General features: G+C 44.5%; 1 protein-coding gene across 2 annotated transcripts; it reads left to right on the forward strand.

The window, feature by feature from the left end:
- The first annotated feature begins 273 nt into the window (after positions 1 to 273).
- On the forward strand, positions 274 to 11,332 carry LOC109770982 (protein argonaute 1B). 2 transcript variants are annotated; one of them, XM_020329698.4, is made up of 23 exons: positions 274 to 512; positions 3,602 to 4,392; positions 4,473 to 4,693; positions 4,768 to 4,917; positions 4,999 to 5,132; positions 5,527 to 5,636; positions 5,716 to 5,822; positions 5,914 to 6,052; positions 6,173 to 6,289; positions 6,749 to 6,856; positions 6,948 to 7,019; positions 8,749 to 8,871; positions 8,974 to 9,139; positions 9,215 to 9,336; positions 9,409 to 9,546; positions 9,656 to 9,798; positions 9,881 to 9,943; positions 10,012 to 10,075; positions 10,182 to 10,317; positions 10,403 to 10,476; positions 10,549 to 10,643; positions 10,725 to 10,756; positions 10,847 to 11,332. In XM_020329698.4, exons 2-23 carry the CDS (start codon positions 3,610 to 3,612, stop codon positions 11,047 to 11,049), a joined length of 3,300 nt encoding a protein of 1,099 aa, XP_020185287.1. In that variant the 5' UTR covers positions 274 to 512; positions 3,602 to 3,609; the 3' UTR covers positions 11,050 to 11,332. The 2 variants fall into 2 exon arrangements, with proteins under 2 accessions (XP_020185287.1, XP_073365033.1); XM_073508932.1 differs by having other exon boundaries at positions 305 to 512; positions 3,599 to 4,392.
- Positions 11,333 to 16,202: the final 4,870 nt, after the last annotated feature.

Consider the following 16,202-nt stretch of genomic DNA (forward strand, 5'->3'; position numbering starts at 1 on the left):
TAGTTTAATTTTGTTTAGCAGACCCGATTAATCCCTCCCCACTCGGGGCGTCGCGTCCGAGGAGGGGAGGAGGAGCCGCTCGCGTCCAAATCCGGCCCAAATCCCGCCCCGGGGCCCGCGCTGTCATTGATACGCCAACCCCCCACGTCCGTACGCACCGGGCCCCACCACGAACTCGCTTGGAAACGGGTCCGCCCAGGGTTTCCGGGTCAAGACCCGCCGGCCCCGCGTTGCGCGCCCGGGACATGACACGGGCTTCCACCCTGACGCTGTGCCATCGCTTCGGCACTTTCGCCCCAGCGAGCTGCACTGCTGCTAGTTAACCGCAAGCGGCCGTCGTCTTTTCCCTCCTCAAAAAAGCAGCCGAGGGTAGGGTGGTGGTGACTGGAGGCGGAGACAGAGGGAGGGAGCAGCGCCAGTGCGAGCGATAGTGGGGGGGAGCTCGGACGAGGCCTAGGGCTTCCGGAGACCGCCTCCTCCCGCGCCGCCGTTCGCCGAGCTTGCTTGCTCAGGTATCGACCCCCGCTCTCTGGATCGGTCCCTTTCTCCGGCTTGTTTCGCTAGTTTTTTTTGCGGGCGCGTCCGTGTTCCGTCGATTGGGAGGCGATTGTGGAATCGCGCCCGTGTCGGTGTCTATGTCAATTTTGAGAGGGTTTTGTTGGAAGCGGATTTGAGAGGTTTTCGTTCGATTCCGGTGGTGTTTGTCGCCGGATTCCGGCGGATCTAGCTTGGGGTGATCTGATCCCATGCTTTTCGCCCCCGCTAAGCTCTCATGCGGCATGCGATGTGTGCCACATTTCCCCTTAATTTTGGAGCGCGTACACTTTTGTTTGGTTCTGTTCCGTTGCTCGCGCGACAATTTCAGATTGGTTATTTGCGTGCTTAATGCTGTAGCTCTGCATAGTGTTGTTAATCGGCGTATAGACGGTTGTTTTTGCTCTTGTTTTCAGTTACTAAGCATAACTGATCGTGTAGCTTGTTTAAACGCGTCATCAAGTCGGGATGAACTGCAGCCTCATAAGAACACGTTTCTGCTCTAGACTTCAGGTTGAGGCAAAGCGTTTCCCAGTGGGATGCTGTACCCTGTACCTTCGTTAGACGGCAAAGAATATAGCATCTCCTACGATATTGGGAAAATCTGTGTTCGTGGTGCGTTGATAACTTACTGGAAGTTGTCCTAGAAATGACATTAGCAAAACAATCATAATTTCGTATGGTCCTAGGAATAAGAATGTCCTCATTATGTGCTGTAGTGGTGGTGTTCAATATCGAGTCCTACATATTTCATCTATTGCACAAACTGTTTCTTTTTCGTATAGATGCTTCTGGGCTTTAATACAGCTCCATTATTCATTTCCCCACTTCTTGTGGTGCTGCTGTTTATTCAAAGGATATAATCTACTAGATTTATTTTATTCTCAGCTAGTCTGGCTAACACAGAGGTTCAAATGAAAGTATGGTTGTTTCTGTTATTGTATAGAAAGTGTTTTTTCATTGTGCGTCCACGTGTTTGAGGACATCACTTGGATTGGATATAACAACTTGTCAGTAAATAGTGAGAAATGATTTAAATAATATTGATATTGGGTTTTGCCAAAAGGCTTGAAAACGAATACTTTAACTCTGGACGGTTATGTTGCAATTACGTCTGAAATTGCTATGAGCAGTACCTCTCTTTCAGCGCGGAACTCTGTCTTGCTTTGTTTTAGCGATAAAACCATGGTGGGGCTCCCACCTGCCATTCTAGAAAAATTAGGGGAACATGAGGCAGCTATGACTTGGATGATATGTTATTGCATTCACTTTGGTAACCTTTTCCTCTCCTGTCTGGCGAGTATTTAAATAATCTGTTATAGATTTCTGGACATGACATATTCCATGGTTGGAGGCTATCCCACCATAACAGCTGGAAACCCTAAACCCACGATACTGACTCTAGTGTACGCTATTTATTTGTAACTTTTTGTTCTCGTTTATTCCATCCAAGTTTTATTATTTTTTATTGTTGATAATATTAGCTGTGGTTCAAATTCCTTCTCTGAGTTTATTTCGGTGTTTGCTATATATAGGACCCCTTAATTATTTTTAGATAATTCTCAATAGAACTCATTAATTATCTTTAGATACCTCAAATACGAGCAGTATGAAGAAAGTCTGTATATACATCCTTGTTTTTCTTTTTTGCATTTTATGAACAGAAAATCAGTATATATGCACTCATTTTTTTTTCTCCGTACTACTCACTTTGGGGTATTTAGTACTTGCAAATGAAATATATTTAAAATAATAAGGGAACTTACTTTTGGACATGTAGCAATTACGAATGAAATATATTAAAAATAATAAAGAGATATAATCGATTCACCTACCTCTTTATCATTCTCAATATAACTCATTAATCATTCTTAGCTACTTCATACGAGTAGTATGAAGAAAATCAGTACTCATCCTTAGTTTATGCATTTTACCCTTTTTATGCACAAAAATCAGTATGTATGCCAAAACTAAGTATATCAGCAAATTATGTTATATGCACACTCATTTGTTTTCCATATAACCCACTTTGGGGCATCTAGTAATTACTAATGAAATATGATATGGCAATAAAGAGGTATAATTCATCTATGAGGTATATGAGAAGCGGATCATATTCCCAGGAGTGTAGAATCATTTCCGTATGCATATATATGTGTGCTTGTGTGTGTGTGTGTGTATTACATGCCTACTCTAGATTAATATAGCTCACTATTTTCTCATTTTGCTATGGCAATAAGTATTATATCAAAACAACATCTAGCATAGCTTATGCGATACCCAGCTACAGCTGCAATACTTCCAATTGAATATTCCTACCCCTGAATGCCATAGACCACATTTAAAAACCTTATTTATTGTGATTGTTAATTTACAATCTGAATCTTTTTAACATTTGTCAGCAGTTTTTTTTACTATGTTATGGCTGCATGTTAACCTAGTCCTTATTGTTTTCGTTGATATAAGCTTAGTTTTACTTCCTATTAATATAGTTTTGATCATGGTGTAGTGCTCATATTTTTATTGTTTGTGCCCTGTCAACCCTATGTTAGGATAACTTGATCACTTATTTTGGGACGAAGGGAGTATTTCTGTAATGTTATGTTGCACGATTTTCTTTATCCCCTTTGTGCCTTGCTTTGGCCCTACAACCATCAGTTCTGCCAACTTTTAACCGAAAAATTTATTGAGGTCTTCTTTAAAAATTATAGAATGTGTGCCCAAACCCTCTTGTGCATCACCCATTCCATATCTTTTTCTTTTTAAGACTTGAATTGATTATACCATGTCTTGGTTGATAAGCTGCTCCTGTTTGTGAGGTAGAAGTATATATGATAAGAGGATACAGTCAAATTGTAGGTGTTGGATTACATGTTTAGACTATGTGATGTCTTATATGCACTTCCTAGAGTGTAAATTGAGAAATGCACCCATTCCGTTTCTGTTGTTAGGTTTATGCTTGATTCTAATATTCCATCATTCTACATGAAGTTATACTTGATATGTTTTAGTCTTGATATTTTACATTCTCATGATCTTACATTTTGGTGCTCTCTTGTCTTAGCAGCGGCCATAATGGTTAGGAAGAAAAGAACTGGTCCTGGCAGCCCTGGAGAGAGTTCTGGGGAAGCTTCGGGAGCTTCTGGGCAGGGTTCCTCGCAGCGAGCTGAGAGAGCTCCTCAACAGCATGGTGGAGGACGTGGTTTGGCACCTCAACAGCATGGCCGTGGTGGGGGGCAACACCAGGGCCGCGGTGGGCACTATCAGGGCCATGGATCAGCTTCACACTATCCAGGTAGTGGCCCACCTGAATATCAACAGCGTGACTATCAGGGGCGGGGACATCCAGGTGGTGGTCCACCTGAATATCAACATCGTGACTATCAGGGGCGTGGACATCCGGGGGGTGGCCCACCTGAATATCAACCACGTGACTATCAGGGACGTGGTGGTCCACGCCCCAGAGGTGGTGGAGTGCCGCAGCCATACTATGGCGGGCATAGGGGAGGTAGTGCTGGACGTAACGTTCCTCCAGGTCCATCAAGAACAGTTCCCGAGCTGCACCAAGCCCCGTATGTCCAATATCAAGCCCCGGTGGTTTCACCATCCGCATCGGGAGCTGGCTCATCCTCTCAGCCTGTGTCAGAGGTGAGCAGTGGACAAGTCCAGCAACAGTTTCAGAAACTTGCGATTGTTGATCAAAGTTCAACAAGCCAATCCAGTCAACTGGCACCAGCATCAAGCAAATCAGTTAGATTTCCATTGCGCCCTGGAAAGGGTACACATGGAGATAGGTGTGTCGTGAAGGCAAACCATTTCTTTGCTGAGCTCCCTGATAAAGACCTTCACCAATATGATGTATGCCCTTTACATGAAGTTCTTTTTCCCCGCTGCCGTTTTTATTTTGTAATTTTTGATCGACAATCTTGTTTTGTCAGGTCTCCATAACTCCAGAGATTACATCACGTGGTGTCAATCGTGCTGTGATGGCAGAACTTGTTAGGCTCTATAGACATTCTCAATTGGATGGACGCCTACCTGCGTATGATGGAAGGAAGAGCCTATATACAGCTGGGCCATTGCCATTTCCTTCAAAGACATTTGAAATTACTCTGCATGACGAAGAAGAAAGCCTTGTTGGTGGTCAAGTCGCACCAAGGTATGCTGTTGCTGTGATATTTGTACTTCATTGTGTTCATAGTAGTTCTGTACTGACATCCCTTTTGTTTTAAGGCGTGAGAGACAATTCAGGGTGGTGATCAAATTTGCTGCTCGTGCTGATCTCCACCATTTGGCTATGTTTCTAGCTGGAAGGCAACCTGATGCACCTCAAGAAGCTCTTCAGGTGCTTGACATTGTGCTGCGTGAACTGCCTACTGCCAGGTATCCTTTAGCAAACCATGTCTTGTTTTATTGTTTCTCTGGCTGTATGGGTCATAATTTCCATGTGTTTTTCTTCTGTAGGTATTCTCCAGTTGGCCGATCATTTTATTCTCCGAACTTAGGGAGACGTCAGAAACTTGGTGATGGTTTGGAAAGCTGGCGTGGATTTTACCAAAGTATAAGACCTACACAGATGGGGCTTTCGCTGAATATTGGTTAGATATCCCTCTCATGTTTTTTTTTGCCTCAGTGTCACTGTTCATTTGTTGTTTTATTACTCCCTCTGTTCACTTTTATAAGACCTTGAAGACATTTCAAACAATGTGCAAAACAATCTACTTTGAGTTGTCTGAAACGACTTACAAAAGTGAACGGAGGGAGTAGTTGTGATGAATGTGTGGTGGGTGGCCCAAAGTAATACTCCTGCCGTCCCAAGATAAGTGTCACTGATTTAGTATAAAGTTAGTACAAAGTTGTAGTAAATCAACGACACTTATTTTGGTATGGAGGGAGTACATAACGTTCCACTTTACAGAGCATCTTAGTGGAGGTTACATATTGGGAGTGGTCTTGCTGACATAATGATTTATATGGTGTTTATTCTTGCAGATATGTCTTCTACTGCATTTATTGAGCCTCTTCCTGTGATTGATTTTGTTGCTCAGCTTCTGAGCAGAGACATCTCAGTTAGACCCCTATCTGATTCAGATCGTGTGAAGGTTTGATTCATCACTTGTTTCACTGTTTTTAACGGATTTGCTTTATGCTGAGTTACCATAATTATCCCCCCTCCTGCAGATTAAAAAAGCCCTAAGAGGTGTAAAGGTTGAGGTTACACATCGAGGAAACATGCGTAGGAAATACCGTATATCTGGACTAACTTCACAAGCAACACGAGAGCTATCGTATGTGCTTCTTCCCTCGCTTTATACACCGAAATCTTTATGCTCTTGTGCGTTCGTTGGCGATTGATTTCCTGTTGGTTTCATGTGGTAGATTCCCTGTTGATGATCGTGGTACTGTGAAGACTGTGGTGCAATACTTCCTAGAGACCTATGGTTTTAATATTCAGCACACAACTCTACCTTGCTTGCAAGTGGGCAATCAGCAAAGGCCTAATTATCTTCCTATGGAGGTTACTATCTTGAACAATCTCGCTTGCATTGATTTGAAAATGATATGTTCATCTATGTGCTACATCCAGTCTCAGCATCTTGTCGAGTTGTTCAATGAGTTTATCACTCTGAAATATCAGGTTTGTAAGATTGTTGAAGGACAACGTTACTCGAAACGACTGAATGAGAAACAGATAACTGCTCTACTGAAAGTGACTTGCCAGCGCCCTCAAGAGCGTGAGAAGGACATCTTGCAGGTGATTGTTCATTATATTATTTCTGATGCAAGCTGTTATAACTGCTGTTACAAAATTGCCTTATGACATGCTGTGCCTAACTGCCTATCGCTTGCTATTTTTTGTGCGTTGCTGCTTGGTGTTCTCCTCAGTTTGACAAAAAATTTCCACTTCGATGTATTCAATCCACACTATTGCAATCAAATAATCTATAAAGTTATAAAGTTCTTGGAATTCCTCCACAAGCATGTTTTACAAGATGATAGTTGCTTGATGAGATTTTTTGTTAAGGCCAAAACCACAGTTTTTGGGAAGAGAACTATCCATGAGGCTATGAGCCATTTATCTGAACTGTTCTTGTGTCTGTATTATTGATTACATTCTAGTACACTACCCACCGATTCACTCTAATCTGCACCAGCTTTATACATTTAAACTGGACTTCCTAAATCTCTTCTCTCGCTTTTCATATTTGACCAGACAGTGCATCACAATGCATACTATGAAGATCCATATGCACAGGAATTTGGCATAAAAATTGATGAGCGACTTGCATCGGTTGAAGCTCGTGTTCTGCCTCCGCCAAGAGTAAGTCTATTCAGACGTGATTAGACAGCAGTTGACTTACCATATTGGACATACGTTGTGCGTAGCAACTGACTACACCTTTTTTTATTAGCTTAAATACCATGATAGTGGCAGAGAGAAGGATGTCTTGCCCAGGATCGGCCAATGGAACATGATGAACAAGGTACACCTTGATAAAATGTCACCAGAAATTAAAATATTACTCTACCCGTCCCAAGATTCTTGTCTTAGATTTGTTTAGATACGGATGTATCTAGTCACGTTTTAGTGTTAGATACATCCGTATCTAGACAAATCTAAGACAAGAATTTTGGGACGGAGGTAATATCATTTTTGTAAAGGCCTTCACCTACCTGTTTCCATACCGGGAACAGTAGTGGAGAATCGTACTGCAAGAAATTTGGAACAAAATTATGCTTAGATAAAATAACATACAGTACCTAGATTGTCTGCTTCCTTGCAACACACAACTTTGCTAAATACTACACTCAGGAGTTTTATTGATGCTATTTAACTTCATATTCTTGCGTTCATTTCTTCTATCACATTTCCTGAAGACCTTCTAGTTTCACATGGAAAAAAGTCCATTTTACTACCCTGAACAAAGTTGGTGGTTCACATAACCCCCTGATCTTTATTTCGGTTCTCTTTACCCCCTGAACAATCTCATACCGGACAAAATCAGTCCCTGGGTGGTTTGACTTGACTGATTGCTGACGTGGCTATGGTCAATGGGTGGTTTTGACTTTCTACCTGCGGGTGAGTCTCCCTCGTCACGCTGGGTTGAGACAGAGGAGCTCCTCCCGAGCCTTCCCTCGCAGCTGCCTCCCTCCCGAGCACCGCGCCCGACCCCGCCGCCTCTGGATGACGCCGGCGACCGCCGGAGTTCCAAGCTGCCGCCCTGACGCCCTGCTTCTCCTTTCTCCCTTCTCTTTCCTCGCCCTTCCCGCACATCTGAACTCACTGAGATCCACCCTGCACCCCGGCGGCCATGGCCGCGCCGTCCGCCGCGCCCACCCCGCGCTCCCCTCGCCTGGACTCATCCGCGGCTGCCGACGCGGCCGCCGATGCCGCCCTTTCCCTGGACTTCGGCGACCCGACCTCCCTCGCCGCCCTCCGCGGCCTCACCGCCACCCGCCTGCTCCACGAGTGCGTCGCCTACCACCGCGCCCTCGACGCCTGCCTCGACGCGCTCCTCGCCTGCCCCCCTGACCTTGACCGCGCGGCTGCCTCCCTGCTCCGCTCCGCGCCGAGTCCGCCCTGGCCCGCGCCGCGCCCTGGCGGCCAATTACCTCACGGCCGCCGCCACCGCGGCCCACGAGTTCCTGGCCATCGACGTGCGGTTCCCCACCGACGACGACCTCCGCCGCGACCTGCTCGACATCAAGCGTCGCCTCGAGGGCTAATTTCCTCACTGAGCGCCCCCCTAGTCACTGCCAAACGGGTCCCATTTCCTAATTAACCATGGGCTAATTCCTGTTTCAGTTAAGTTAATCCTCGTGGCCCCACCCGCAGGTCAAAACCACCATTGACCAGCGCCACATCAGTTGCATGTTGAGACAAACCACCCAAGGGGGTCTTTTGTCCGGTTTGGGATTGTTCAGGGGGTAAAAGGAACCGAAATAAAGATCAGGGTGTAATGTGAACCACTAACTTTGTTCAGGGTAGTAAAATGGACTTTGTTCTTTCACATGTGAACATTTTATGAATCTGCATGATTTACCTTAACAACCATATATTATTTTGGTTGGTATCTCTCTGATGTTAGCATTTCTTAAACCTAGATGTACATCTACTTTCTAGGTACTAGTGGCTGTAGTTTTACTTCATATCCCCCCTTTTGTCATGCTATGTTTTATGTAGTTCTGATATGTGTTCATTTTCATTGGTAGAAAATGGTGAACGGTGGTAGGGTCAGTCACTGGGCATGTATAAACTTCTCTCGGAATGTGCAAGATAGTGCTGCCAGGGGGTTTTGCCATGAGCTTGCTATAATGTGCCAAATATCTGGAATGGTATGATCGAGTCATCCAACTAGCTTTCCATAATACATCTGTTCACTTCTCTTATTTTGTATTCTCTGGTGTTAAAATTCTCACTTTCTCTCTCTTTCTTAGGACTTTGCACCTGAACCTGTTCTGCCCCCACTTACTGCGAGACCTGAACATGTAGAAAGAGCACTAAAGGCGCGTTATCAAGATGCCATGAATATAATCAGACCCCAGGGAAGAGAACTTGACCTGCTAATTGTAATACTGCCTGACAATAATGGTTCTCTTTATGGTATGATCTCTTCCAACCGACATTTAAAGGTTGCCTGGAGGATATTTTTGCTTATTATTTTTCTTTCCCTCCCAGGGGATCTCAAAAGGATTTGCGAGACTGATCTTGGATTGGTATCTCAGTGTTGTCTGACAAAACATGTTTTTAAGATGAGCAAGCAGTATCTTGCAAATGTAGCTCTTAAGATTAATGTTAAGGTATTTGACTGTGCTTCAACCATTCCATCTTTATTGTGCACCTCGGTTGTCATATGTTTTCCTACTTTTTAGGTGGGTGGAAGGAATACTGTACTTGTGGATGCCTTGACAAGGAGGATTCCCCTTGTCAGTGACAGACCAACAATAATATTTGGTGCTGATGTTACACACCCTCATCCTGGAGAAGATTCCAGTCCTTCCATTGCTGCTGTAAGTGACTTACTGCTACTATGAATTTTTTTGAAGTTCTGCTATGATACAATGGACCTGCTAGGTAGGTGTACTAGAAGCTAATCGTGTGCAATATTCTTTCCTTCAGGTGGTTGCTTCCCAAGACTGGCCTGAGGTCACTAAGTATGCAGGATTAGTTAGCGCCCAAGCCCATAGGCAAGAGTTGATACAGGATCTTTTCAAAGTATGGCAAGATCCCCAAAGAGGAACTGTGACTGGTGGCATGATCAAGTACAATCTTTGTAATCTCATGATACATATCACTCCTCTAGTATCTATTGCTGCTAACAGTGTAAATTCTGTTAAATTGCAGGGAGCTTCTCATTTCTTTCAAGAGGGCAACTGGACAGAAACCCCAGAGAATCATATTTTACAGGTTCTTATTCTTGCTTGGGCATGTTTAGTAAACATAATTGTCTGTTATTAAACAATTAGTATTTTCAGGGATGGTGTCAGCGAGGGACAGTTCTATCAAGTTCTTTTGTATGAACTTGATGCCATTAGAAAGGTAGAATTGCTTCGTTCATGCTTTTTTCTTGATAAACTCTGACCAGCCACACTTATTTGGCAATACTCCGCAATATCTCTAACTGTCATTTCTTAACTACATGTAGGCATGTGCGTCCTTGGAGCCCAATTACCAGCCTCCAGTTACTTTTGTAGTCGTCCAGAAGCGTCATCACACCAGGCTCTTTGCTAATAACCACAACGATCAGCGTACTGTTGATAGAAGCGGAAACATACTGCCTGGTTAGTTGTTTGTACACACAAGCTGTTTTCTGCTTAGCTACTCAATTCCGAATCTGACGACTGTGGAATGGACCTCTATTTCTAGGCACAGTTGTTGATTCAAAGATTTGCCATCCGACCGAGTTCGATTTCTACTTGTGTAGCCACGCTGGCATTCAGGTTGGCATTTTATTTGCAGTCTGCATTTTGTCGAATGTGCTGATTGCTGATTTAACTCTTAATTCCTTTCAGGGAACTAGCCGTCCTGCTCATTATCACGTTCTATGGGACGAGAACAAATTCACTGCTGATGAGTTGCAAACTCTAACAAACAACTTGTGCTACACGTAATTTACTGTCTCAAACCTTTTTAGTTAAAATGTACTCCCTCTGTAAAGAAATATAAGACACATTTTCTACTGTTTCAGGTATGCTAGGTGCACCCGCTCTGTATCAATTGGTAAGTCCAAATACGATTCTCACGCTTTTAAGTGTTACATTGCACTACCAATGTTTGAAAATTTGACCCGACTATTGCGTTTGCTTGCAGTGCCTCCAGCATATTATGCACATTTGGCAGCCTTCCGGGCTAGATTTTACATGGAGCCGGATACCTCTGACAGTGGGTCCATGGCAAGCGGTGCCCGTGGCCCTCCACAGGGCGGACGCAATACCAGGCCGTTTGGGAATGTTGCTGTCAGGCCCCTCCCCGCCCTGAAGGAAAACGTGAAGCGGGTCATGTTTTACTGTTAAGGTCGTGATGGTCATTGTTTACACTATTATGCAAACCTGAAGATATTCGACTGAGTTTGGGTGTGTTAGAAGTAGTATTTGCACTGCATTGGTGGCACTGGGAGAACACCTCCATGCAAACTTTCGTTGTTGCGCAGTCTGAAACTCTGTAACCGTCTACCTATCTGTGGTCGTATTTGAACTACCCTGAAATCATTTCTAGTTTGGGAAGGACTTGCGTTAGTTTAAAAGTCTATGATCATGTTGGGATCTAATGATGCTAAATGTATATTTATGGCAGCCATCTGCTGGGGTCTTTTTGTTTGTTGACTTACATCTCACATGGGGACTAGCCTTTGCTGAGATCTAATAATACTCAGGCTGGTTTCTATTTTCCAGTTTTGCTGCTTAAATGTGAATGATACGGCGACCCAGGTCAGTTTTTCCCTCGCATTGTGCGATCCATACTCGCAGCTCCTGTTTCAGAATCTGTGCAAGCCCCCCAGTTTCAGCTTCTGCTTCTACCTGACCAGCTTTTGTTTCTAGTTGTGGTTGCATACAGCAATTGTACACCAGTCCTGTCATTTGTGCCCTCCTGCGTTCGAAGCTGATGTTTTGCATTCTTCCAAGTCTGCGTTGTAATTCAGCTCTACTGCCTACCTGCAACTACAACGTTGACATGCGTGAGCCTTTGGCTATATTCCAAGTAGGCACCAATGTAGAATTGTATTGAATTGTATTGAATAATTGTTGATGCAATATTGTGCCGGTACAAGAGGTATATATATAAGAGCCAAGCCGCACCTGACCTAGCCTTATTACAAACCGAGTAGGAGTCCTAATCCTATTACAAGTTGTATTCTAACATCCCCCGCAGTGTCAACGGTAGGCTCGACGACGTTGAGACTGAAACGAATGTCTTGAAACGGAGTAGTCGCCAGGCCTTTAGTAAAGATATCAGCAAACTGAGCAGAAGTAGGCACGTGGAGAACGCGAACTTGACCGAGAGCCACCTTCTCTCGAACAAAATGTATGCGATCTCAATATGCTTGGTGCGACGGTGTTGAACCGGATTCCCTGACATGTAGACAGCTGAAATATTATCACAATAAACAATGGAGCTTGCTCAATAGGACGGTGCAGCTCCGACAGCAACTGGCGCAACCAAACCATATCAGCAACCGCATGAGCCACAACGCGGTACTCAGCTTCAGCAGACAAGCGGGAGACCGTAACCTGCCTTTTTGAAGACCAAGAAACCAAATTGTTACCAAGAAAAACACAAAATCCGGATGTGGACCTACGAGTATCTGGACAACCAGCCCAGTCTGCATCAGAGTAAGCTGTCAAGGAGGTGGGAGAGGATTTGTTGATATGAAGACCTAAGTCTAGTGTGCCTTTGAGATACCAAGAATACGTTTGACATGATTGTAGTGTGGAATACGAGGATCATGCATGTATAAACAAGCTTGTTGGACAGCAAAAGAAATTTCAGGACGAGTGAGAGTAAGATACTGAAGTGCACCGGTAAGACTACAATAAAGAGAAGGATCGCTGCCGGCAGAGAGTTTGGAACCTCTATCAACAGGGGTACGGGAAGTTTGACAATCAAGCATACCAGCACGAGAAAGAAGATCCAGAGTGTACTGACGTTGAGACAAGAAAAGACCAGAGGAGTCACGGATAACAACAATACCTAGAAGTGGTGAAGAAGACCTAAATCTGTCATAGAAAATTCGTGGCGAAGAAGAGAGATAATATGATCTAAAAATTGTTGTGAGGAAGCTGCGAGAATAATATCATCAACATATAAAAGAAGGTAAACAGTGTTGTTGTTGTGATGAAAGGTGAGAGTGAAGTGTCAGAACGGGAAGGGGTAAAACCGATGGTTTGAGCATAAGTAGAAAAGCGTTGGAACCAGGCACGTGGTGCTTGTTTAAGACCATAAAGAGATTTTTGAAGAAGACAAACATGATTATAATAGGAGGAATGTTCGAAGCCAAGAGGTTGTTGACAATAGACTGTTTCTTGAAGAGAGCCATGAAGAAAAGCATTTTTGACATCGAGTTGATGAATTGGCCAGGAGGAAGAGACGGCGATGCTAAGGACAGTGCGAATAGTGCTGGGCTTGACAACTGGAGAGAAAGTCTCATCATAATCGATGCCGTGTTGCTGAGAGTAACCACGGCATACCCATCGAGCCTTATAACGTGCAAGACTCCCATCAGAATTAAATTTATGGCGAAAAACCCATTTGCCCGAAACGATATTTGTATTGGAAGGACGAGGAACTAACTGCCACGTGTTATTCAGCAGAAGGGCATCATATTCATGAAGGAAATATGCCCTAGAGGCAATAATAAAGTTATTATTTATTTCCTTATATCATGATAAATGTTTATTATTCATGCTAGAATTGTATTAACCGGAAACATAATACTTGTGTGAATACATAGACAAACAGAGTGTCACTAGTATGCCTCTACTTGACTAGCTCGTTGATCAAAGATGGTTATGTTTCCTAGCCATTGACATGAGTTGTCATTTGATTAACGGGATCACATCATTAGGAGAATGATGTGATTGATTTGACCCATTCCGTTAGCTTAGCACCCGATCGTTTAGTATTCTGCTATTGCTTTCTTCATGACTTATACATGTTCCTATGACTATGAGATTATGCAACTCTAGTTTACCGGAGGAACACTTTGTGTGCTACCAAACGTCACAACGTAACTGGGTGATTATAAAGGTGCTCTACAGGTGTCTCCGAAGGTACTTGTTGGGTTGGCGTATTTCGAGATTAGGATTTGTCACTCCGATTGTCGGAGAGGTATCTCTGGGCCCACTCGGTAATGCACATCACTATAAGCCTTGCAAGCATTGCAACTAATGAGTTAGTTGCGGGATGATGTATTACGGAACGAGTAAAGAGACTTGCCGGTAACGAGATTGAACTAGGTATTAAGATACCGACGATCGAATCTCGGACAAGTAACATACCGATGACAAAGGGAACAATGTATGTTGTTATGCGGTTTGACCGATAAAGATCTTCGTAGAATATGTAGGAGCCAATGTGAGCATCCAGGTTCCGCTATTGGTTATTGACCGGAGACGTGTCTCGGTCATGTCTACATAGTTCTCGAACCCGTAGGGTCCGCACGCTTAAAGTTCGATGACGGTTATATTATGAGTTTATGTGTTTTGATGTACCGAAGATAGTTCGAAGTCCCGGATGTGATCACGGACATGACGAGGAGTCTCGAAATGGTCGAGACATAAAGGTTGATATATTGGAAGCCTATATTTGGATATCGGAAGTGTTCCGGGTGAAATCGGGATTTTACCGGAGTACCCGGGGTTACCGAAACCCCCCGGGGGTTTAATGGGCCAAGATGGGCCTTAGTGGAGAAGAGGAGGGGCGGCCAGGGCAGGCCGCGCCCCCTCCCCCTCTAGTCCGAATTGGACAAGGAGGGGGGGGCGGCGCCCCCTTTCCTTCCTCTCTCCCTCCTCCTTCCCCCTTCTCCAACTCCAACTAGGAAAGGAGGGAGTCCTACTCCCGGTGGGAGTAGGACTCCTCCCTGGCGCGCCTCCTCCTGGCCGGCCGCCTCTCCCCCCCTTGCTCCTTTATATACGGGGGGAGGGGGGCACCTCTAGACACAACAATTGATCTCTTGATCTCTTAGCCGTGTGCGGTGCCCCCCTCCACCATAATCCACCTCGATAATATCGTAGCGGTGCTTAGGCGAAGCCCTGCGTCGGTAGAACATCATCATCGTCACCACGCCGTCGTGCTGACAGAACTCTCCCTCAAAGCTTGGCTAGATCGGAGTTCGAGGGATGTCATCGAGCTGAACGTGTGCTGAACTCGGAGGTGCCGTGCGTTCGGTACTTGATCGGTCGGATCGTGAAGATGTACGACTACATCAACCGCGTTGTGCTAACGCTTCCGCTTTCGGTCTACGAGGGTACGTGGACAACACTCTCCCCTCTCGTTGCTATGCATCACCATGATCCTGTGTGTGCGTAGGATTTTTTTTGAAATTACTACGTTCCCCAACAGTGGCATCCGAGCCTGGTTTTATGCGTAGATGTTATATGCACGAGTAGAACACAAGTGAGTTGTAGGCGATATAAGTCATACTGCTTACCAGCATGTCATACTTTGGTTCGGCGGTATTGTTGGATGAAGCGGCCCGGACCGACATTACGCGTACGCTTACGCGAGACTGGTTCTACCGACGTGTTTTGCACACAGGTGGCTGGCGGGTGTCAGTTTCTCCAACTTTAGTTGAACCGAGTGTGGCTACGCCCGGTCCTTGAGAAGGTTAAAACAGCACTAACTTGACAAACTATCGTTGTGGTTTTGATGCGTAGGTAAGAACGGTTCTTGCTCAGCCCGTAGCAGCCACGTAAAACTTGCAACAACAAAGTAGAGGACGTCTAACTTGTTTTTGCAGGGCATGTTGTGATGTGATATGGTCAAGGCATGATGCTATATTTTATTGTATGAGATGATCATGTTTTGTAACCGAGTTATCGGCAACTGGCAGGAGCCATATGGTTGTCGCTTTATTGTATGCAATGCGAACGCCCTGTAATGCTTTACTTTATCACTAAGCGGTAGCGATAGTCGTAGAAGCATAAGTTGGTGAGACGACAACGATGCTACGATGGAGATCAAGGTGTCGTGCCGGTGACGATGGTGATCATGACGGTGCTTCGGAGATGGAGATCACAAGCACAAGATGATGATGGCCATATCATATCACTTATATTGATTGCATGTGATGTTTATCTTTTATGCATCTTATCTTGCTTTGATTGACGATAGCATTATAAGATGATCTCTCACTAAACTATCAAGGTATAAGTGTTCTCCCTGAGTATGCACCGTTGCGAAAGTTCTTCGTGCTGAGACACCACATGATGATCGGGTGTGATAGGCTCTACGTTCAAATACGACGGGTGCAAAACAGTTGCACACACGGAATACTCAGGTTAAACTTGACGAGCCTAGCATATGCAGATATGGCCTCGGAACACTGAGACCGAAAGGTCGAGCATGAATCATATAGTAGATATGATCAGCATAGTGATGTTCACTATTGAAACTACTCCATCTCACATGATGATTAGACATGGTTTAGTTGATTTGGATCACGTGATCA

This window comes from Aegilops tauschii, chromosome 2 (genome assembly GCF_002575655.3).
Source record: "Aegilops tauschii subsp. strangulata cultivar AL8/78 chromosome 2, Aet v6.0, whole genome shotgun sequence".
In the NCBI taxonomy this organism is placed as follows: Eukaryota; Viridiplantae; Streptophyta; class Magnoliopsida; order Poales; family Poaceae; genus Aegilops; species Aegilops tauschii.

Bases quoted from the DNA above. Each gene is read 5' to 3' on its own strand.
- LOC109770982 (XM_020329698.4), top strand. From the start codon at position 3,610: ATGGTTAGGAAGAAAAGAACTGGTCCTGGCAGCCCTGGAGAGAGTTCT. The intron at 5,823-5,913 runs GTATGTGCTTCT...TTCATGTGGTAG, and splicing joins CAAGCAACACGAGAGCTATC to ATTCCCTGTTGATGATCGTG. The intron at 9,944-10,011 runs GTTCTTATTCTT...TAGTATTTTCAG, and splicing joins CAGAGAATCATATTTTACAG to GGATGGTGTCAGCGAGGGAC.